The 23,404-nt window shown below is 38.2% G+C and overlaps 1 protein-coding gene across 2 annotated transcripts in view; it reads right to left on the bottom strand.

The window, feature by feature from the left end:
• The window catches only part of LOC124552236, a 33,386-nt gene extending 32,438 nt beyond the window's left edge, over positions 1-948 (bottom strand). Inside the window, exon 1 of one of the 2 annotated variants that reach the window (XM_047126515.1) lies at positions 697-948. In XM_047126515.1, coding sequence (XP_046982471.1) covers positions 697-748 — 52 coding nt within the window. In that variant the 5' untranslated portion in view covers positions 749-948. The remainder of the gene's footprint in view (positions 1-696) is intronic. The other variant, XM_047126516.1, reaches the window with a different exon arrangement.
• Between the last annotated feature and the right edge of the window lie 22,456 nt (positions 949-23,404).

The following is a 23,404-nucleotide window of genomic DNA, read 5'->3' as shown; positions in this document are numbered from 1 at the left end:
CCGGTATGCATTATGACTTTGCGAATATACGAAATCGGAGAATACACGAAGTATAGCGTTACCTTACTACATGTTAACTCTCATCCATTACCATTAACTTATTGCCCAAAGTATTGTAGTCAATTAACATACAACGAAGCATTGAAGAAACATGATATTAAAATATTGTTCTATCATGTTCAAACAAAGTAAAACATATTTCGACTTGTAAAACGCTTGTGGTAGTCTTCTGTAACATTAATGTTTACATTCGCTGCACACAGGCGACCATTCGAAAGTGACAATAAAAGCGAATGTCCTGTTTAGCACTCTGACCCCTGAAAGGCAATATCGGGCTTCAGTGCTGTATTTATTTAACACGATTCACCCCTCAACACTATCACTTAACTGTCTTAACGGTTAAGCGGCAACGCCTTTTATAATTTCTCCCCTCTCAAGCAAAAATGCAAAACGTACACGCAATAACATACCTGTCAACTCATGGATACTTGGGTCTATAACACAACGTAGCTTTAAAGTACAAAAAAATATTAAGAGAATTGTGGCAGGTGACAGTACCGATCATCACAATACACCTAACCTGTCAACAGCACTTATCGTGGCTCTACATTGTCACTATTATCCATAAAGAACATTTTACGCAGGCAGTACTTTTAAACATTATTGCTCGAGTACTAAAGCTACAATTAAACTTACCTCCCAAAACAATAAACCTTGGTTTACTCATAACACCTACATCTGCCGCCATTACAAACCCAACGGAACCGGAAGACTAGCACGCCCTTATCTAATCTTGCGACGCACCAGACGTCAAGGTTTCTTTCGACAGAGCTAATTCACAGTTTTATTAACAGGGTAGTCGTATGATCGCCATACTGGATGGCAATACAGCCAAAAGCATCAAGTGAACTTTCGCGAAAGGATACACTACTCAATACTACGACACCTTGAAGTGACACTGTCATTCGGAAAAAGATCACAACTTGTTCTGTCTTAAAGGGCCTGTCGTGCCATCATAGCCCCTTACGGTTGGTGCACACGCTATTACTAATACCGGGTCCGAACTGCAATTAATTTAATATTTTCCTTTTTTATTCTTTCCCGACAATAACTACATTATCAAAGATTGAGAGATACTGTATCAAATTGTAGAGCGGTAGCGAACGCATCCGGCATCGGCGTAGGGGCGTTGTTTCGTACCTGTGCCTTCCGCTTCGGTTTGGAACAGTCTTTGAAGACAACACCAAGACAAACGAAATTTTTGACCGTCGCTCCACCAAACGACTCGTAGCCCATACTAACCTTGCTCGCGTTTCTGAAGTGGGAAAGTAGCGTGCAAAATTTCCGCATAATAAGTGGTGTTCGGCCCGCCTTAACTGTGCCTTTGTCAATGACAGCGCTGAATAGAAAAACAATTATAAAGAGCTCTTCACACTTAGCACAAAAAGTCGTGATGCACTGTTTAAGGATCCTGCCTTTCTCATTTAGGCTGTTCACCTAAGGTGCTTCAATTAAATGCTAGTCCATTTAAACAAGGCCTTAAATTTTTGCTTTCCATTCTTCAAGCAACAGAAATATACTGAGTATGTAACGTCACGATGATCTGTTTTTTTGAAAGTTTGTATTTATGCACGCCAAACCAAATACCTAATTTATTCTAGACACATTAAAGTTGTGCAAACAAAGAAGACTACTGTTGTCCTAGTCAGAATCACCCAAAAATGTACATATTTACTTACATGTTATTTCTGTGTTGTAACAACAGAGACAGCAAACTCAAGATACTTGAGATGGACTGCCAGATGGTGCAAAGTCCCCCCCCCCCCCCTCCCCGCCCATGGTGATTAACATGACTTTCACCTATGACAAAATGTGGTACATATGAAGCAGCAAAGCTGTTCTCACATTCAGCTTCCATGGTGAAGGAAGAAGATGATCATTTCACTCTTAAGAGACACTTAAAATGTCGAAATTTCAAAACTCAGATTACCAATGCACAGTTCCACACTCAATAAACACACACACCTGTTTTCATTTAGTCAGCTGATAAGATTTCATTAGAAGAGTAAACACAGCTGTGCTTTGTCTTCTGTCATTTTGCAACAATGATTACCAAAATACAAAGAGTAGCTAAAGCAAGTAGAAAGGTTTACATTTGCAGGAAAATAAACAGCGAGACAACAGTGTCTTATCACACGGAGGAAGTTGAAATATTTAGCTCTGGATAGGAGCTTGTAGAACTACTATGGCTCAGGTTTAAAACAAATAGCTGACCAACTACGGGATATATATGCAACCAGGCAAATTCATGATATGAGGGGCCCTCCGTGCCGTGCACCCATTGTGAAGACAATTACAACGAAACAGAGATTAGTACACAACATAGCATAAGGCTTTAGATTGAGATTTGCTAAATGCAAGGTGTGGGGCTGTCAAAATGGCAATGCTACCACACCAAAATTTGAGTTCTCTCTCACAAAATACAAAGAAATTCTGGTTGTAGGTATTGGCTGTTAGTGACACCAAAATTAGTATCCGGGCACTCATGGATGGCAAGTAGTGAATATAGAACCCCATTTTTGAATGTTCCTTTGTTGTTGTTGTGGTCTTCAGTCCTGAGACTGGTTTGATGCAGCTCTCCATGCTACTCTATCCTGTGCAAGCTTTTTCATCTCCCAGTACCTACTGCAACCTACATCCTTCTGAATCTGCTTAGTGTATTCATCTCTTGGGCTCCCTCTACGATTTTTACCCTCCACTCTGCCCTCCAATACTAAATTGGTGATCCCTTGATGCCTCAGAACATGTCCTACCAACTGATCCCTTCTTCTGGTCAAGTTGTGCCACAAACTTCTCTTCTCCCCAATCCTATTCAGTACTTCCTCATTAGTTATGTGATCTACCCATCTAATCTCCAGCATTCTTCTGTAGCACCACAAAAGGAAAATCAGAAGTATTTCTCCAATTTGATTCTGCTGCAAAGATGAGTGAAATAGGTATTAGTGCGAGTGGTTTTGGGAAACTGCTGAAATTACTAAAACTGAACAAAGCTCCAGAGGCAAATGGAATCAGTCTCTATACAGATTTTTGCAGCTGAGTTAGCTCTCATTTTAAGCACAGTACTGTATACTGTACGATGCAGTGTGTTATCTTGTATGGAGAGTCACTGACAGATGTGGAAGTAACTTCAGTTGTACCACCCCAGGAAACTTATGTTGGGGTCCTTGCTGCCCATACTGTTCATTAGTGACATGTGAGACAGAATTAGTAGTAACCCTAGACTTTTTGCAAAAAGGTTAAGTGATGTTAAATTCAAATAACTGGTCACTAAATGCAGTGACTTCTTTGTAAAAGTAGCTCAATACACAGGGAGAGAAAAACTATCGATCAAAGGCAGATCAATTATATTTACTTAGTAAGCAAAGTGTTGCTTACTCCTCCACCACACATCAGTTCTAGCAAACCATCCATTAGACAGATCACTAAAAGTCAGTATTCTTCTAGCTACAACTAAATCAAAGTACTAAAATCTTGTACTTAGTCCTGCACCCCCTTAAGTTACCTTCGTAATCTGTCGACAGGTCAAGTGTTATTTCCTGAAAGACTGCAGCGTGGTGCAGTAAAGACAACAATCTATCAATGAGGAGGTAAACAACGGGCACCTTCACCCACCTCCCTTTGTTGCACCCTTTTTCTTTTTAAATCTTACCAGTTAATTCTTGTAGAAGTAAACAAAAAATTACCTTACTTACATTCTCTGTGATCATACAAAGGCCTTTGATTATTTATATTGTAAAGTTCTATTAGAGAAACTAATATTATATGGCATTCAAAGCATTTGTCTGACATGTGTAGAGGCATATCTTAACAACAAAAACAGAAGATCACAATAACAAATTGTACCACAGGGGTAAGACCGATTTTAAAGTCAGATATTTTAAATGTGGTGTACCACACGTTTCGGTACTGAGCTCGCTCCTGTACTTGGGTTGCACAAATGGTTTGCAAAAAAATATTTGCAAAACATGTTGGAGGGTGCTTTGCTGTTGACATTACAGTGAAAAGGGCTAAAAATGCATCCATACCAGAAACAGCCAGGAGAATAATGCAACGAGCTTAAAAAAATAACTTACAGGTACCAGAAGTAGAGATCAGTGGGTGCTCAATGGGTGAGGCCCCACGTGAGAAGTTCCTGAGCATCCAGATGCATAACGAACAGAGGTTGTGTCAGCACACTGATGAACAGATGTCTGAGTTCTGCCTGTTTTGCTCTTTGAGATGTTTCTCATTTCTTGTCCCGAAGACACAGTCTTCTAGAGCAATGCAGCTGAAGCCAAAAAAATAATTATTCTACAGAAGTGCAAAGTAAGGTTTTTATTAAGAACTGAACGTTTTGCAGAAGACTCATCAGAGACCTTAGGTTTCTTACAGTCACGTGTCAATAAATTTACCCATTAATGTTATTTGCACTTAAGAGTAAGACTGAATATAGCATAAAGTGTGTAATTCACAGCAACAATATTAGATGTAAAAATAATTTTATATAGACTATGCACTGCTACATAGGTTTCAGAAAGGAGTTTTATATTCTGGTGTGTATGTATACCAGCTGAAAATGGTCCTGTCAAGAGTACAAAAAAGGTGAATCTGCTCCTCTTTAAAGGAATCTAACATCAGAATGGGGAATCTGCTGCCACAATTCTCTTTCCACCTTCCTCACCAAAAATTTTGGCAAGTGAACACATTCAGGCTTTTTTAAAACAGAACACTGTAAATCCTTTCACCCAGTCTCTGTTTCCAGAGAAACCTTCATACTCGGAATCTCCTTCTTGCTGCCACTATTTGTTTATGTTTCTCTCCCACTGTCTCTTTTTTTTTTCTCCTACTGGCACTTTCTCCTGTTCGTCCCTCTCACTGTCATTGCCTTCATCCCTTTCTCTCGCTTTTCCTTACCACTGTCTCCTTCTTTGTCATTTTCGCTATCTCTCTGTCCCATTGCCATTTCCTTTGTGCAATTCTTTTTGTCTCCCATTGCCACTGTCTCTTTCTTTCTAGCTTACAGTCTGCTCTTTTTCTAGCCACCACTGTCTCCTCTCCACACATGTCCTCACGGATGGTTTGTTTCGGATTTTAACACCCCCTCCCTCCTTTTGCAATCTTATGAATGGTCACAACTCGTCTTTCCTCTTCATTTCCACTGTCTCCTCTCACTTTTTCTCCTACTGCCACTGTCTCTACCCGTCTCTCTCTCTCTCTCTCTCTCTCTCTCTCTCTCTCATTTACTGCCACTATCTCTCACAGACCATCACTATCTGTTCATCTCCCCCTGGCAATGTCTCCTCTCTCCTCTATTATCACTGTCTCTCTGTTACTCTCTTTCAACACAAAAAACCTCAAATATGTTTGTGTTCCAAAATTTTTGGTGAGGACAGCAGAATGAGGATGAGGCAGCTGGTTCCACACTTTTCTATCAGACTCTTTTAAAGAGCAGTATACTGGCCTTCTTTGTGACCCAACAGGGCCATTTTCAGCTGGTTTCCTTCTTTCCTTGTTATAGGAGGGTGTGCTGCTTATATAAAATGAATTCTATAAGTCAGTAAAGTTTTTACAGTTTATTTATATGCTTTGACACATTCATACACTTTGACTGAGTGAGGTGTTTCATATGTTTATTTATTAGCCGTTCAGCATGTTTACCGTGCAACTGGCTTCGTCAAAATACATTTTACATATTTCGTATAAGTATAGTTGTTGCTATTTTTTACATTATACATTATGCATACATATACATACATATTTTTAGTAGTTAGTAATTTGTACATTTTACTCACATCATCATTATACATATACACAAATACATAAACTTCTTACTAATCAGACAATTTCAGCAATAATCATTATACAGTTTACGTTCAAGAATTAATTATATGGTTTTACACATTTAGTTAATGATAGTTACATTATTTCATTGTTTATACATTCCTATCAAATTACTTCCAAGATATTCTTCAGCTTTATTCTTGAGCCATGTGTCTAATACTTCCTTAAATTTAAAGTGAGTGAGGGTTTTGACGGATTGTGGCAATTTATTGTATAACTTCAGACTTATGTGTTTGTGACTGTTGTGTGTCAGTGACAGCATAGAATACGGTATATCAAGCATGCAGTTGTTTCGAGTGCTGTGCCAATGTAAATTCTTTCTCTGTGTAAATTATTGTATATTCTCTTTTATCTATATTAAGCAGTTATACATATAGAGACTTGGGAGTGTCATTATGTTTAATATACTGAAGTGCTCCTCACAGCTTTCTCTTGGACCCAATCCTTGTAAACATCTAATTGCTTTTTTTTGTCATTTGAATACACAGTTTGTGACTGGTGAATTACCCCATAACAGAATCCCATGCTATGACTGAAAGAATGCATAGCAGCAAAGCATCAATAAACTTTTACCGATGGAATTTCTTAGTTTATACAGCAGGAATATTACGCGTGCAAGTTTTCCTGTCAGATAGTTTATATGGTCATCACATGAGAGCCTTTGGTCTATTTGTAGTCCCAGTAGTTTGACACTGTGATTCTCTGCTTTTCGTACCTTCAGATTAAAATAAATTTCCTCTGTTTTTTTGTTGTTTATACATAACTCGTTAGCAATAAACTACACCCTACATTTTTCAAAAAGTTCATTTTTTTTTGTTTACCACCTGTGGAGAACATATCATCAGCATATAAAACATTTTTGCAGGCTATATAGTTTGAGAAGTCATTAACATAGATAATAAAGAGGAAGGGTCCAAGAATGGAGCCCTGTGGAATTCCTCTCTTACTTTTCATTAAATCTGACCTTTCATTGTTCACATACACTGACTGTTACCTGTTATTTAGGGATGACTTAAACAAATTAAGTGGTTTGTCTGCAATACCATAATATTCTAATTTTTTTAAACAATTATCCCATATGATACTTAATCAAATGCTTTGCTTAAGTCTATGAGTGTTGCACAGGTGGTCAGTTTCCTTTCAAAAGCGTTGCGCATTTCAGTTATCGGGCTTTCAGTAGCTTTTATGGTTGACTGATTAGTTCTAAATCCAAACTGGTTGTCATTAAGTAATTTATTGCTCTCAAAATACTTGTAAATCTCTGTGTGTGAGCAGCTCTCTATGATTTTGGCAAGTAAAGGTACAATTGATATTGGTCCATAGTTATCTGGCATTTCTCTGTCACCCTTTTTGTATATGGGGAGTGTAACTGTAATTTTAAGGCAATCACGGAAAACGCCATCATCAAGGATTTTATTTGCAAGGTAGAGTAGAGGACTTATTTCCTTAATTATAGCCTTTATTACAAAGTTATCCATAGTAGTAATCTGTGCTAAGAGTTGTTCAACTTGTTTACAGAGTTATTTATATCTGTAGCAGTTATTCTACTCCAGGTAAATCTTTTATCTGTTTTATTCTGTGATTGCATCAGTTAAATCATCACTTTTTGGTACCTGGGCATTTACTGAATTTATGAAGTGTTTGTTGAGTGTGTTGCAATTAATTGGGTTACTGATTTCGTCTTTCCCCATGTTTATCTCACTTTTAACTGTGTTCCAAGCAGCTTTACATTTGTTTTTAGAATTTAAAATATACTCCTCATTTGCTTTCATTTTTGCTGCTTTAATTTCAGATTTGTACATTTTTCTTAAGTTTATATATCTATTCTTGTTTTCTTGATTGCCTTCAATTTTGTCCTTCAGCATGAGTAGAAGGATTCTAATTTTATTGAGGTGCAGGGTGTACCACTTTTTTGTGTGTTGTGCTTTCTGCATATTGCTACTGTTACATGTCTTAGTAATAAGAGGGCAGTTACTGTCTAATGTATTTTTTATATTGGATATTAATGCAGAAAAGCTTTCATTTATATCTTTGTCAATGGTTAGTATTCTAGCCTATTCTATTCTACCCAGTTCATTTCTCATTACTTCAATGTTCTCTTCCTTAAGAGCTCTATACGTAGTTAGCATCCTGGTATCATCAAGTGTCAGATTTCCAATTTTGAGCCATATGCCATCATGGTCAGATAGTCCTAATTTGATGGTATCTCATTCTACTTGATTCCTACACACATTGTTAATTATATTGTCAAGGTATGCCTTCATTCTGGCCGGTTTTTCATTTAATCAGTAGTAATTCATTGATCTTAAGATATTGAGAATGTATACTACAGTTTTTCTCTTTGCTCTTACATCTATATTAGTGTCTCCAGTGATAAATGTTTTATACTGCTTGTATTTGGTAGTCAGTAAGATTAATTCAGAGAGTTTTTCTGTGAATATCTCATCAGAAACTGGTAATCAGTAAACTGTTGCAATTAGGAGTTTCTGAGTGTGTATAACCAAGGCAGATGCTTCGAATAGTCCTTCAACAGACAGGCTTGTGAGGTCTATGACTGAATATTTTAGATTCAAGTTTTTGTTGATATAAATGGACACTCCATCGTGGGCATTGTTGCCAGTGAGTAGCCAAATGGTACAAATAGAGTTATTTCTGCACTTTTAATCAAATGTTCATTCACACAGAGAATGCCACACTGAATTTCCTCCAGCCAGTACTGTAGTTCACTGACTTTGTTTCTGAGGGACTGTACATTTATACATAACAAAAGTAATTCATTTTTGCTGCAAGGTGGTACATTGCTTACATTGCGCTTAGTTTGATTATTTACTTTAAGTGTGTTTTTTGTATTATGATCTAAAGCTCTTTGTTTTATACATTTCCCTGATCTGGTTCTGAGTTTTGAGACATACGTTCCAAATTGCTGAAGCAAGATAATTTGTTGTTTACCATACTCAGTATTTTTTTGGGCCAGCAGTGTCTTTCCTAAACCACTTAGGCCTTGACCATGTCTTGTATGACAAGTTCTTGAGCAGTAACAGTTGTCAAGGGGTTGATGGTTACAACTTATACATTACTTAATATATGAAAGCATTACATTTTTAAACTGTTTGCAGATTGTTTCAAAATACTTGTTAACTTTGATTATTTCTCAGTTTACACATGATGTTTCAATTAAGTACACTGAACTCACATTCAGGAGGACGACAGTTCAAACCCGTGTACGGCCATCCTGATCTAGGTCTTCTGTTATTTCCCTGAATCAGGCAACTGCTGGGATGGTTCCTTTCAAAGGGCGTGGCTGACTTCCTTCCCCATCCTTTGCTAATCCGATGGAACCGATGATCTCGTCTTTCTATCCCTTTCACCAAATCAACCAACCAATGATATACTTTGACACATACAGGTATTTCAGAAATGATAGTCAATGTTCAGGGATATGACAGGAATGAGCATTTGAAACAAAAATGTCGAGTAAACATGGAGTCTAAAACACATACCTTAAGAACTATTAGCAATTCTTGATCTATGATACTGTGAAACAAATCTCTTTTACTGCAAGCTCTTTGCTTTCCATATTTTGGAAAGTGGCAGTATGGACCAAAACAAGAAAAAAAGGTCCAGTAAACATGTGTTATAAAATGCATACCTTAAAAATTATGAGCATTTGTTCATTAGAAGAGTTATGTTTCAAAATAGGGAAGATGAAAAAGTGCTCATAGCTCTTAACGTATGCATTTTAGAGCACATGTTTACTGGACTTTTGTTGTTGTTATGGTTCATACTGCCTCTTCCCAAAATATGGAAAGCAAAGAGCTTGCAGTAGAAGAGATTTGTTTCACAGTATCAAAGATAAAGAATTTCTAATAGCTCTTAAGGTATGTGTTTTAGACCCCATGTTTACTAGACTTTTTTGTTTCAAATGGTCATTCCTGTCGCACCTCTGAATATTGACCATCACTTGTGAAACACCCTGCATAAACAACAAAACAGTATCCAACATAAGTTCACTTTACACTGCTTTACGTGAAAATGCATAACATTTTTAGACTACACCCACAGTATACTAAAAACGGCAGTTTTTGATTTGCAAGTACAAAGAATTTCATATAGAAAAATGACTTTTTTGTAAGGTGCTTACCCCACCAGATGCCACCCTCAAGACAGCCAGTGTCGGTGTGAAATGCCCCTTATGTAGAGACAAGGGAAGACAGTGAAGGGGGAGGTATGTTTATAGCGATAAAAAGTGCAATAGCATCGAAGGAAATTGATGGAGATCCAAAATGTGAAATAATTTGGGTGAAGGTCATGGTTAAAGCAGGCTCAGACATGGTAACTGGATGTCTCTATAGGCCCCCTGGCTCAGCAGCTGTTGTAGCTGAGCACGGATAATTTGGTACAACAACCGAGTTAGAAAACTGCTGCGGAAGCAAAGGGAGCTTCACAGCAAACATAAACACAGCCAAAGCCTTGCAGACAAACAAAAATTACGTGAAGCGAAATGTAGTGTGAGGAGGGCTATGCGAGAGGTGTTCAATGAATTCGAAAGTAAAGTTCTATGTACTGACTTGGCAGAAAATCCTAAGAAATTTTGGTCTTATGTCAAAGCGGTAGGTGGATCAAAACAAAATGTCCAGACACTCTGTGACCAAAATGGTACTGAAACAGAGAATGACAGACTAAAGGCCGAAATACTAAATGTCTTTTTCCAAAGCTGTTTTACAGAGGAAGACTGCACTGTAGTTCCTTCTCTAGATTGTCGCACAGATGACAAAAGGTAGATATCGAAATAGATGACAGAGGGATAGAGAAACAATTAAAATCACTCAAAAGAGGAAAGGCCGCTGGACCTGATGTGATAGCAGCTCGATTTTACACAGAGTATGCGAAGGAACTTACCCCCCTTCTTGCAGCAGTGTACCGTAAGTCTCTAGAAGAGTGTAGCGTTCTAAAGGATTGGAAAAGGGCACAAGTCATTCCTGTTTTCAAGAAGGGACGTTGAACAGATGTGCAGAACTATAGACCTATATCTCTAACATTGATCAGTTGTAGAATTTTGGAACACGTATTATGTTCGAGTAAAATGAATTTTCTGGAGACTAGAAATCTACTCTGTAGGAATCAGCATGGATTTCGAAAAAGACAATTGTGTGAAACCCAGCTCGCGCTATTCATCCACGAGACTCAGAGGGCCATAGACACGGGTTCACAGGTAGATGCTGTGTTTCTTGACTTCCGCAAGGTGTTCGATACAGTTCCCCACAGTCATTTAATGAACAAAGTAAGAGCATATGGACTATCAGACCAATTGTGTGATTGGATTGAAGAGTTCCTAGATAACAGAACACAGCATGTCCTTCTCAGTGGAGAGAAGTCTTCCGAATTAAGAGTGATTTCAGGTGCGCCGCAGGGGAGTGTCGTAGGACCGTTGCTATTCACAATATACATAAATGACCTTTTGGATAACATGGGAAGTTCACTGAGGCTTTTTGCGGATGATGCTGTGGTATATCGAGAGGTTGTAACAATGGAAAATTGTACTGAAATGCAGGAGGATCTGCAACGAATTGACGCATGGTGCAGGGAATGGCAATTGAATCTCAATGTAGGCACGTGTAATGTGCTGCAAATAATAGAAAGAAAGATCCTTTATCATTTTGCTACAATATAGCAGGTCAGCAACTGGAAGCAGTTAATTCCATAAATTATCTGGGAGTAGGCATTAGGAGTGATTTAAAACGGAATGATCATATAAAGTTGATCATCGGTAAAGCAGATGCCAGACTGAGATTCATTGGAAGAATCCTAAGGAAAGGCAATCCAAAAACAAAGGAAGTAGGTTACAGTACACTTGTTCACCCATTGCTTGAATATTGCTCACCAGTGTGGGATCCGTACCAGATAGGGTTGATAGAAGAGATAGAGAAGATCCAATGGAGAGCAGTGCACTTCATTACAGGATTATTTGGTAATCGCGAAAGCGTTATAGAGATGATAGGTAAACTCCAGTGGAAGACTCTGCAGGAGAGACGCTCAGTAGCTCGGTACGGATTTTTGTTGAAGTTACGAGAACATACCTTCATCGAGGAGTCAAGCAGTATATTGCTACCTCCTACGTATATCTCGCGAAGAGACCATGAGGATAAAATCAGAGAGATTAGAGCTCACACAGGGGCATACCGACAATCTTTCTTTCCACGAACAATACGAGACTGGAATAGAAGGGAGAACCAATAGAGGTACTCAAAGTACCCTCCGCTACACACCGTCAGGTGGCTTGCGGAGTATGGATGTAGATGTAGACGTAGAAAGTTTTATCGGTGAAAAAATGGTGACTAACAACATAGTTCGATGACCTCAGACCCCTTGCAACGACTCCCGAACTCTTGCCATGTGTACACCACATCAGTTAAAACTACGTTTATGCATCAGACTGGATATTACCATAAATGCATATTTTATGTACATATGTAAATAAGTTTGAACCTCTGGATCTCAGTAATGCATAATGATATCACAAAATGTTTCGAAGGTCCCCAAGAACATTATGTTAAGAACATATGTTCAAAATTTTGATGATTTGCCATGAACAGAAATTATATAAATAGGCATCCCCACAATTGGTACTTATTGTACCTAAAACTGATGTTTTTTGGGGATTTTCTCAGGAACTTACCATGAAAAAATACTGCTTTTGTAAGTTGCCTAAGGCTGACCCTAGACCACATCTACTGCAATAGAACCAACCGATATGTTAAATTTTCCTGGGCTGGAGGAAGTGTGTATTGGTTTGCTCTGTATTACAGGACAGCTACAGGCAGAAAACTGAAAATCTCCATGTATTCAAAAACATGTTGGTAGTAAAACAGTACCTTATCAGCCACTCTTTCTCCAAGAGATAGTCATAAAAGTTTCATCATCATCTCAAAAAAATAAAGCTTTATAATTAATTCCAGAATGATATTTTCAGTCTACAGTTCTGCAGTCAGCTACAAATGCCAGTTCTCTGTATTTTCCCAGCAGTGTTCCTGAAAAAGAAGATCGCCCTCCCTTCAGGGATTCCAATTGAGTTTCAGAAGCATCCCTGTATCACTTGCACTTTTTTCGAATCTACTGGTAACAAATCTAGCAGCCCGTCTCTGAATTGCTTCAATCTCTTTCTTCAGTCCGAGCTGTACTCAAGAATAGGTCACACTAGCATTTTATGTGCGGTCTCCTTTACAGATGAACCACACTTTCCTAAAATTCTCCAAATAAATCAAAGTCAATAATTCACTTTCCTTACTGCAGTCTTTATGAGCTGATTCCATTTCATATTGCTTTGCAACATTACATCCAGATATTTAAATGACGTAGCTGTATCAAGCAGCACACTAATAATGTTGTATCCAAACATTATGGGTTTGTTTCTCCTACTCATCCGAATTTACTTACATTTTTGTATGTTTAGAGCAACCTGACATGCATTACACCAATTATAAATTTTATTTAAGTCATGTTGTATCCTCAGTCTCTCCTGTATACCAGCAAACAACTGTAGGCCACTGCTCATCCTGTAGAATCATATCATTTATGTATACAGATAATGGTAGCAGTCCTATCACACTTCCCTCGGACGCTCCTGACGATATCCGTATCTGTGACGAACATTCGCCCTCGAGGACAATGTAATGGGTCCTACAACTTAAAGGTTAACAGCCTGCAGTGGGACATCGTTCAAATGTTTTTCAGAAATCTAGAAATATGGAACCTGGCTGTTGCCCTTCATCCATAGTTCACAGCATATAATGTGAGAAAAGTTTTGTAGGAGCGATGCTTTCTAAAAGCGTGCTGATATGTGGACAGAGGCTTTTCCACCTCAAGAAAATTAATTACATCAGACTGAGAAGATATTCGAGACTTTTGCAGCAAATAAATGTTAAGGATATTGCTCTGTAATTTTTCAGGTCTGTTCTTGTAGCTTTCTTATATCCAGGAATCACCTAGTCACCTGCACTTTTTTTCCGTTCACTTGCGGATTTGTGCCGGGTGAGAGATTCACGACAGATGTGAGCAAGGTAAATGGCGAGTGCTGTAGAGGACTCTCTGTAAACCTGAAATGGTCTGGATCTGGTGACTTTATTTGTTTTCAATTCTTTCAGTTGTTTCTCTGCACCAGGGATGCATGTTACTATGTTGTCCATACAGGAATCTGTTCAGTGGTCAAATGATAGTATGTTTGCACAATTCTCCATTGTGAACCGTTTGTTACATACAAAATTTAAAATTTTGGTTTCCATTTTTACCATTTTCAGCTGCCACATAGACTGGTCGATGAGTGACTAGATGGAAACCTTAGACCCATGTAACAATTTTACACGGGACCATAATTTTCCAAGTTCTCTGCCAAATCTTTTGCTAAGGCATGACAGTGGTAGTTGCTGTACACTTTGCGTGTAGATTATTTTCCAGGTGCTCAAATCTCTGCTAACCTTTGCCTATCATCATTTGTGCTTTTGAACCAATAACGCAACAGCCTTTGCTTCCTCAGTTGATAATACCTGTTCGAAAAGCCCCGAGAACTGATTCGGCAGCAGAAATGTTCCAGCTGTGTGTCGAGCCAATCTGGATGACTTCTCAGCACGTCTAACCACCGTGAACAAGTGTCGAGTGTATTATTGTCACTTGAGACAAAGCAGTGGAAACACATGGATTCACCATCACTGTGAAAGACGAATACGTGACTGTCATTGGGTGAGGTGATTCCAATTGTTTTTTTGGACTGCTACAGTGTGCTGCTAACAGAATGTCCTTGTAAGAGACAAACTGTGACAGGAGCATTTTGCCAAAATCTTCTGATGACGTTACAGGAGGATGTCGAGACAAAGCTACCTGAGGGGATACTTTTGTTCCACGAGAGTGCCCCGGCTCAATGTATGCAGGTCGCAGTCACACACGCTCCTTTTCTGGGGTATAAAATTTAGCCTCCCCCCGTCTTCTCCTGATGCAGCACTGACTAGCTTCTTCCTTTTTCCTCAGATGAAGAATCCACTGTGTGACACGCAATTACAGAGTGACGACAAGACGTTTTTTTGTGGCGGTTCCTGAATAACTAAAATGCAGACTTCTATCGCTGGGGTCCCTCGTGTAATTTATCAGAACAGTTTGGAGCAGTGCTGTAAACTGTACTTAACTCTTATGCTTGTATTAAACACGATTTGATTTGCCAATATATAAACAACTGATGTTTTTTTAAAGTTAATGCTTAGTTTGAAGAAATAGCACCTGAGTTGTGCTAGAGGAAAGGCAATAGTTGCTTTCAAAGTTGCTGATTTTTTGTATATATATACCTAGCAAACTTGGCATTGTTTCCTAATTCCTAAGTGTGTAAGGGAATTGGATATGCTTCCTACTGGCCTTTTCCATCCTCTCTCTGCATTACTTGCTCCCCCACTCCCTGGCCGTCTCCATCTTCTCCTGTGCACCCTCTCTCTGTCTATGTCCTCCTCCCCCATCACTATCTCTGTTTCTTTCTCCTCCCCCCTCCCCCCTTTGCATCCCATTTTCCCACCTCTTTATGACCTTTAGCCTTGTTTATTGTTCTTGCAAACAAAACTTTGATTTTGAACTGAGATCGCGTAGAATGAATTGGTAAATTGGTTGTATACAGGTATGAGAGAGATCACTATGGCTGTTAGATCTGTGAGGATAGTAGCTTTAACAGTTCTAATCCACGAATGAGTAGTATTTCAAAATTAGCAATAAATATAACTTTTGTCTTTTCTGTTAAAAGTGACTGTAGGGAAGAAAAAAAAGCACATTTTTGTGTGCACAATGTTTGTTTACATTATACATATATAAGGAGAAAGAATGTACAGGGTGAGTCACTAACTATTGCCACCTAGAATAACTCCAAAAGTATAATAGGAGCTGAAAAGTTTGTGAGACAAAAGTTACATTGGACAACGAGGGCCATGATATGGTGTTGGGTTTTTGTTGCTAGGTGGGGTCACTTCAAAGATATGAAGATCAACTTTGTTTTTTAAATGAGATGCTGTAGTTTGGTACTTATTTTCTGATAGCGGCTATGGAGGTGAATCCAATCATGTGTAACAGTAAGGTCTTTGAAGGTCAACAAAGGTCACAAAGGTGACTTGAACGTCCATTTACAGAAGGTGTTTGAAGTGATGACCATTGGTATCAATGCAGTGCTGCAATCTTCTTATCACGGATTGAGTGGTATTCCTTATCACATCGACACTTGTCGAAGCACGTGCCCTGACAATTCCTTCTTGCATGTCTTCAGGTGTAGTTGGAACGTTTTTATAAACAATTTCTTTTACAAATTGCCACAATAAAAAATCCAGAGCCGTCAAGTCTGGCGAATCAGCCGGCCATGACACATTTCCTCCACGTCCAATCCGATGATTTAGGAATTGTCTCTGCAACTCATTTCTAGCCATCAGCAAAAAATGTGCCGGACACCCATTGTGTTGATACCACATTCTGTTCTTTGTTCCTAAAGGTATTTCTTGCAATAACAGACCTAATATTTCTTGCAGGAATGTGATGTGCTTCCTACCATTAAGATTTCCTTCCACGAAATAGGGGTCTATAATTCTGCCCTCCAGAATCCCACACCAAACGTTCACCGACCACAGTTTTTGGTGTGCAACTTGCCGCAGCCAACATGGATTTTCAGTTGCCCAATAATGCATGATATGCAAATTAATGTTTCTACGGTTCATGAATGTAGCCTCATCAGTAAATAAAATCACATTAATAAATGTGTCATCCCTCTGTATCTGAAGTTGAACCCTTCGGCAAAATTCAATGTGACGCATACAATACGTACCAGTTAATTCTTGCTGGAGTCTGATATGGTAAGGATGATATTTATGGTGATGCAGAACATGAACAACACTACTCTGGCTCATGCCAGATTCCCGTGCGATTTGACCCAAACTAACGCAAGGATCTCTAACCACAGTGGCAAAAGTACCACTTTCCGTTTCCTCGTTACTAGCTTTCCTTTGCCAGATATGTTTCTGATGCATTAAAAATCCAGTTGTTCTCAATTTATCATACACATATTTAAATATATAACATGTATGACTACATTGAGGATATCTTTTGGCGTATAAGTCTCTAGCTCTCACTGAATTTCATTGGCATTCTCTGTAAATGAGAAACATATTGAATTGTCCTTTGAATTCACATTCACTTGATTCAACGATACTAGTCTTACCATTCCTATCAGTGTTGTACTGTAAAAATGTGGAATGGTGTTTACATGTCAATGGCACGTTAGATGGATATGCCATATTCGGCGAATATTTACTGTTTGCACGATATACGAGAAAGAGTTGTCAGATCATGTGCTTCGATAAGTGCTGAAGTGATAAGGAATACCACTCAATCTATGATAAGAGGATTGCAGCACTGCAATGATACTGATGGTCATCACTTTGAACACCTTCTGTAAATGGACCTTTGTGACCTTCAAAGACCTTACTGTTACACATGATTGGATTCATCTCCATAGCCGCTATCAGAAAATAAGTACCAAACTATAGCATCCCATTTAAAAAAAGCAAAGTTGACCTCCATATCTCTGGCGTGACCTCACCTAGCAACAAAAGACCAATGTCGTATTATGGCCCCTGTTATCCCATGCAACATTTGTCCCACCAACTTTTCAGCTACTATCATACTTTCGGAGTTATTCTAGGTGGCAATAGTTAGTGACTCACCCAGTATATGGGAGAAACAATCTGTCTAATCATTTAAATGCCCTGTAATCATAGTTCACATTAGCTGCAAGAAAAAAATCTTAACTGCACAGTTTCACAGTACAGCATTTTCTTTCTCACAGTCAGTTTGAACAGACAACCTGCACATTGTTGTTTTATAAAAATATGGTGTGTATGTCTATGGAAATGTTTATTAGAGAACCATGTAAAAACCTGAAGTCAATCAGTCAGAAAGTTTTCAAGGTTTTTGGAAGCATTGCTCTCCCATTGTATACTAAATATATACTTTTATATTATGCTTATGTCAGTCCAAGCAGTGTGTAAAAATTTGAAGTAAATCAGTCATAAACTTTTCAAGATTTTTGGTAACAACATTAAACAACTTGTCTTTATGGAGTTGGCTCTGAGCACTATGGGACTCAACATCTATGGTCATCAGTCCCCTTTATGGAGTTGTATAGAATAGATAGGCAAATTTATATACCATATATATTTAAAAGTGTGTAGTCCATATCCATCTGAATGTTTATTAGGCTATAATGTAAAAATATGATGTGAATCAGTCAAGATCTTTTCGAGATTTCTGCTTTTGATATATTGTCTACACGAATATTATTTATATGCCATATATATTAAGAAATATATACAACCTATCTTCACCCAAGTGTTGACTAGGGTATAGTGTAAAAAGTTCAAGTAAATTGTTCAATAACTTTTTGAATTTTTTTGCTAGCAATGTTTACCTTTCATATTACTTATAAGTATCATGTATATGTTTAAAAAATGTGTGGCCTGTATCAATCAGAATAATTGTTAGAGTATCATCTAAAAATTTTAAATAAATTGATCAAGGAATTTTTTTAGATTTTTGGTAACAACGTTAAATGATGACTTGTCTTTATATGGTAGTGTAGGTAATCTAGACAATTTGTAGTGCAGACAACCACTCACTCAAAATTAGTTACATTCAGCAAGAACTTTCCTTACTACATTTAAAATAATCTAGAATAATTCCCATAATATTATAAGTGTGAGTCATATAATTTGTTGTTAGTATGCTTCACAGAAGTAGACGGCAGTGGCTGCTTGTGCCTGCTAATGTAGGAGTGGACTAGTAGTTCCATATTCTTTCAGACCCCACTTCATTACAAGATTTACAGAACATTACACGTAAATGGAATAAAGTCAGCTTTGATCTTAAGAGTGCTGAAATCTCATGCATCCTGTTTACACTGCTACTCACAAAGTGATGCATTTTTTAACTCTGTTTCTAAGAAAATTTATGATTCTCAAATAATTTGGGCACAGTAGTACCACTGATCACATCACATACCTATTAAAAGTTTTGATTGAAAACAGTGATAACTGTTGAGTTACATAGCAATTAGACAAACCTGGAGCTTTGGATTTGTAGCCAGACAGTTACCCTTTTGAGCTAAATATATTAAACATTTTTTTAAAAAATTCCTGAAATGCTTTTACAATTTTCTTTCTGTTGTTAAAATACTGTGCCCCCACCATCTTAAGTGATGAATTGTGAGGTTTACCCAAGAAAAGTTTCTGTTTCACCTTCTTCATGATCATGTTGTTTTCTATTAACCCTCAAGTAATTCCTGAAAAGGTAACTCGCGTGAATAACAGGTGTCATCCACAACATAAAATGGTGAAAATGGTGTATTTGGACACATTGAGTGGTGTATATGGATGATTTTAGAAGCAGTTGATTTAAATCTTAATATAATAAATTTAATACACAAATATGATAAGGTATACACTAGGTGATAAAATTTTGGCAATTGTTCATAAATAGCTTCAGTACCTGTAGATAGCAGCCAACTAGTCATTCCCTCAGTGAACACCTCTATCAAGGATACTATCAGACCTGAAACATCTCAAGTGCAACCTGAATCAGTTTCTACCCGTACACAAATAACACAGTTCAAGTCTGTTATCCCACAACTTCGATAAAACCTTTCTTGAACATCTCAGAGATCCACACAGACATTACAAACCAATAAGGCTCTCAGCTCTATAACATCAGTTTCCTTAGCACCCTTTTCCCTAGAAAAGTTACAACGAACTTCACTGATGTAGATATTAGTACATGTCGCAGTAATGGGCATTATATTTTCATTTAACAATGTTTGTAATATCTGTTTCTGTCTTTGTTATATGAGCTTCATTTTTTGGTCCACATAAATGTATGATAACATAACAAGCTCTTATTCTTACGTTGGTAGGATATTTATTTATCGCCCACTGAGCAATTCTGTCTTTTCATAAAAGGAATATGTCCTTTTGAATTACTTCTTCCTGTGATTCTTGTTCCGTTCCTGAATAATAACCACTTTCATGCACACAATCCTCATTCTTCGAGTCAATAATATCGCTGTAAGCATCTTCATCACTCAGCTCTTGCAACTGTTCCATACACACATCTGGATCCGTGCTAAACTCTGTTCTCAGTTTTTTTACATTTGACATTTATTCCAAATACTAAAAGCAAAGAGAGTATTTACTTTTTATAGGGAAGTATGCTAGGTAAACATCAAATTACCTCTAATTGGTTTAGATACAACTAATATTACACACATGAAAGTTGTATTGAATATAGGAAAACAATTATTTCAGACTGCAGGAGTGATGCTTGTGCGGATGACCAGTGCCCTCCAGGCTACAATAATGGTTGTGTAACTGAAAGTCAATGACAGCTGACAGCAACGGATGGAGAATTAACAGAAAGGTACTGCAAATGGTGTGAACTCAGTCTGGCCCACACAGACAAAATTTAGTGGGAAAATCACATTTATGAGGTGTATCATTCACACGAGCAATGGAAGGTTAATAGGAGTAGTACAGGTGACCACTCATCATACAGCTGAGGCGTTGAGCAAGAGACTGACATGTAAGTATGACTGGTGGAAAATGCTGCTGAGCTTTCAGCTAAAAAACAGTCACAAGGTCCTGATGTTGTTGCTGACAGGATGAATGTACTTCCATGTTGTATGAAGTTTCCTGTACTGATGGATCCGTAGGAACCAATTTCTCCATTTCCTCTTCCATCTCCTCCTCTCCCACAGCTAGTACCCTGTGGTTCTATTGATTTTCTCCTTGTTTCTTTCTTTATCTTCTCTTTTTTTCTCCTCCTCATCTCCCCCCCCCCCCCCCACTCTCTCTCTCTCTCTCTCTCTCTCTCTCTCTCTCTCTCTCTCTCTCTCTCTCTCTGTGTGTGTGTGTGTGTGTGTGTGTGTGTGTGTGTGTGAGAGAGAGAGAGAGAGAGAGAGAGAGAGAGAGAGAGAGAGAGAGAGAGAGAGAGCAAGACAAAAATCCGATTCCACAATGAGTGACTGCTAGTATTTGTACTTGGCCACTTGTCATTTCCTTGCATTCTGCTACAAGTTTCTGGGTGTAGTAATTCCCTTGCACTGACACAAATTTTCTTTGCAGTTATGAGAGCAGTCTGAAAAGTTATCAGCCTGGAAGTGAAAACGACAGTTTATACTTTCAAAGAAGTTTTATTTTTCAACATAATCTCCTCTGATTTCGATACGTTTCACTCAGCAGTGTTCTGATGCCATTATCACTTCTCTATAGTATTTCCGAGAGTGCTGTAAAATACCGACCTACAGCCACAAAGGCTTCTCAACTGGACAAAAAGCACTCACGAGTGAGAAATTTCTTCGGTTCTGAGAGTAGATGGAAGTCCTAGGGAGTCAAATCTGGAGAATAGAGTGGATGTTCCCACACTTCATAGTGCAAATCCTTCAATTTCCTCATTGCCAATACACTTTCATGAGCAGGTGCATTGTCCTGATGGAAGAGGACTTTTTTAAGGCGGGTCTGTTTTTCACAAATGCTTGCGTCCAGTTTTGTTACGAGTTGAGGGTAGTATTCTCCAGTTATGGTTTTATCTTTTTCAGCACGGTCAATCAACAAAATTCTTTTCGCATTCCAAAACACTGACGCCACAATGTTTCTCGTTGATGGCAAAATCCTTGACTTGTTTGGATCTGAAGAACTGGTTTCTGTCCACTGCATACACTGCTGTTTGCATTCAGGTGTGTAGTGGTGGATCCACATTTCACCCACTGTTATGTATCGCCACAAAAAGTTGCTTCTGTTTATTTAAAAATGCAGCGAGCACTTTTCGGAAAGCGCCGTGCGAAAGCATTTGCAATTCGCAGTGAGCACAGACAGCACCCACTTTGTGCTAAACTTCGTCACATTCAATTCCCAGTGCGAGATGTCACCGACACGTCCCTTTGATATCCCTGGAGCATTAGTAATTTCGTACGCCTTTATATGCCGATCTTACAAATAATATCGTGCACTCTGTCGACGATTTATAGTGTGCTCGCACTTTATGGGTGGCCTTCACACAGATCGTCTCGGACACTTTTGCAGGCACATTTAAACTTGACCATCCATTTCTTCGTGGTGGAAAACTGAAGGAGAAGAGTCGCCATACACATTTACAAGCTGCAAATTAATTTCGGTCAGTGTTAAACCTTCTTTTATGAGTTTTCAATGCTGTGTGCACTAAAACTGCTTCAAATGACTGCCTACAGTCAACTGCTGCCTGGAATGACTTGCAGTTTTATATGGTGTGTACTAAAACATGTACCAATATAACGAGTAGTTCACTAATGTGCCTCTTTCTGTATTTGACGGGCAATGAGTGTCTTGTCTGAACTATCCAATCACTGTTGCACACTTACTTTACTTTTTCAAATCCATTAATACACACTTTGCACCTCACTTTAAAGTTTCTGCATGACCGCCACAGAACAGCACTGAAACTATTAAGTGGCTGCTCTCTGGAAGTTTTACATGTGGCCTATACGAGAGTCTCCCACTACACAGATTAACATCGCAGGGAGACAGTGGCTGATCAGTACATTCATTAGCGAGGCAAAATAACAGAGTACTGCTAACTGACATATTTGAAAGCTGAGAAAAACTGTAGCTAACTTTCAGTACTTGAGTTTCTTCGTCACAGAGGAGAACAGGTTCACCTGTAGTGAAGCTGTTGGGAAAAAAGTCATAGTCTCCCCCCAGGCAGTATTACCTAAACTTTCCCTCTTTCATCCCCAAGGAAGGAACCCACAGATCTGAAAGCTAGGAACAGTTTTTTTTTCTGCTTTTAAATGTGTTTGTCAGCAGTATTGGAATTCAACCCTTTAATGTAACTTACAGTTAGCCACTCTGTCGCCTTCTATTTCTAGTTTCCTTGTGTGTTTCTTCCATTTGATACTATACAGATTCTGTGTACTATGTGGATGTCCACTCACTCACTGTTCATACCTACTTGCATTATTATTATTGTTATTATCATTATCAGCAACAATATCTCACAAACATTCATAATTTCTTCACTGAAATCAAGTAGACTTTAGCTTTTAGCTGAAATTTGACATAGATGTTATCTTTGTAAATTTTTGGGTGAGTTATTCTGGTGGGCAAGTGTTGATGGGCTGAAGACTTGATGCCCTGTATTTAGGTTCTAGTAAACTTATAGATTTTCACACTTTTTTCCTTTTCTTACAATTTCATCACTAGAATTCAGTAAAACACACACACACACACACACACACACACACACACACACACACACAATTACATGTGCATTATTTTCTACTTTTGTATGTATCTACTGTCAGTATTTTGTATACAGAGTATAGCAAAGTCTTTATGTTCTTTTGAAGAGTTCTTCACATCTGTTGTAGAAAATTATGTAGAAATGCTATATGCTGACTTTATAGCTTATCCTTCACAAATTGAATACTTTTAGA

The sequence above is a fragment of the Schistocerca americana genome, chromosome 10 (assembly GCF_021461395.2).
Source record: "Schistocerca americana isolate TAMUIC-IGC-003095 chromosome 10, iqSchAmer2.1, whole genome shotgun sequence".
In the NCBI taxonomy this organism is placed as follows: Eukaryota; Metazoa; Arthropoda; class Insecta; order Orthoptera; family Acrididae; genus Schistocerca; species Schistocerca americana.
Note: the sequence above shows the minus strand (reverse complement) of the source record. Positions and strands in the feature narration are given on the sequence as shown.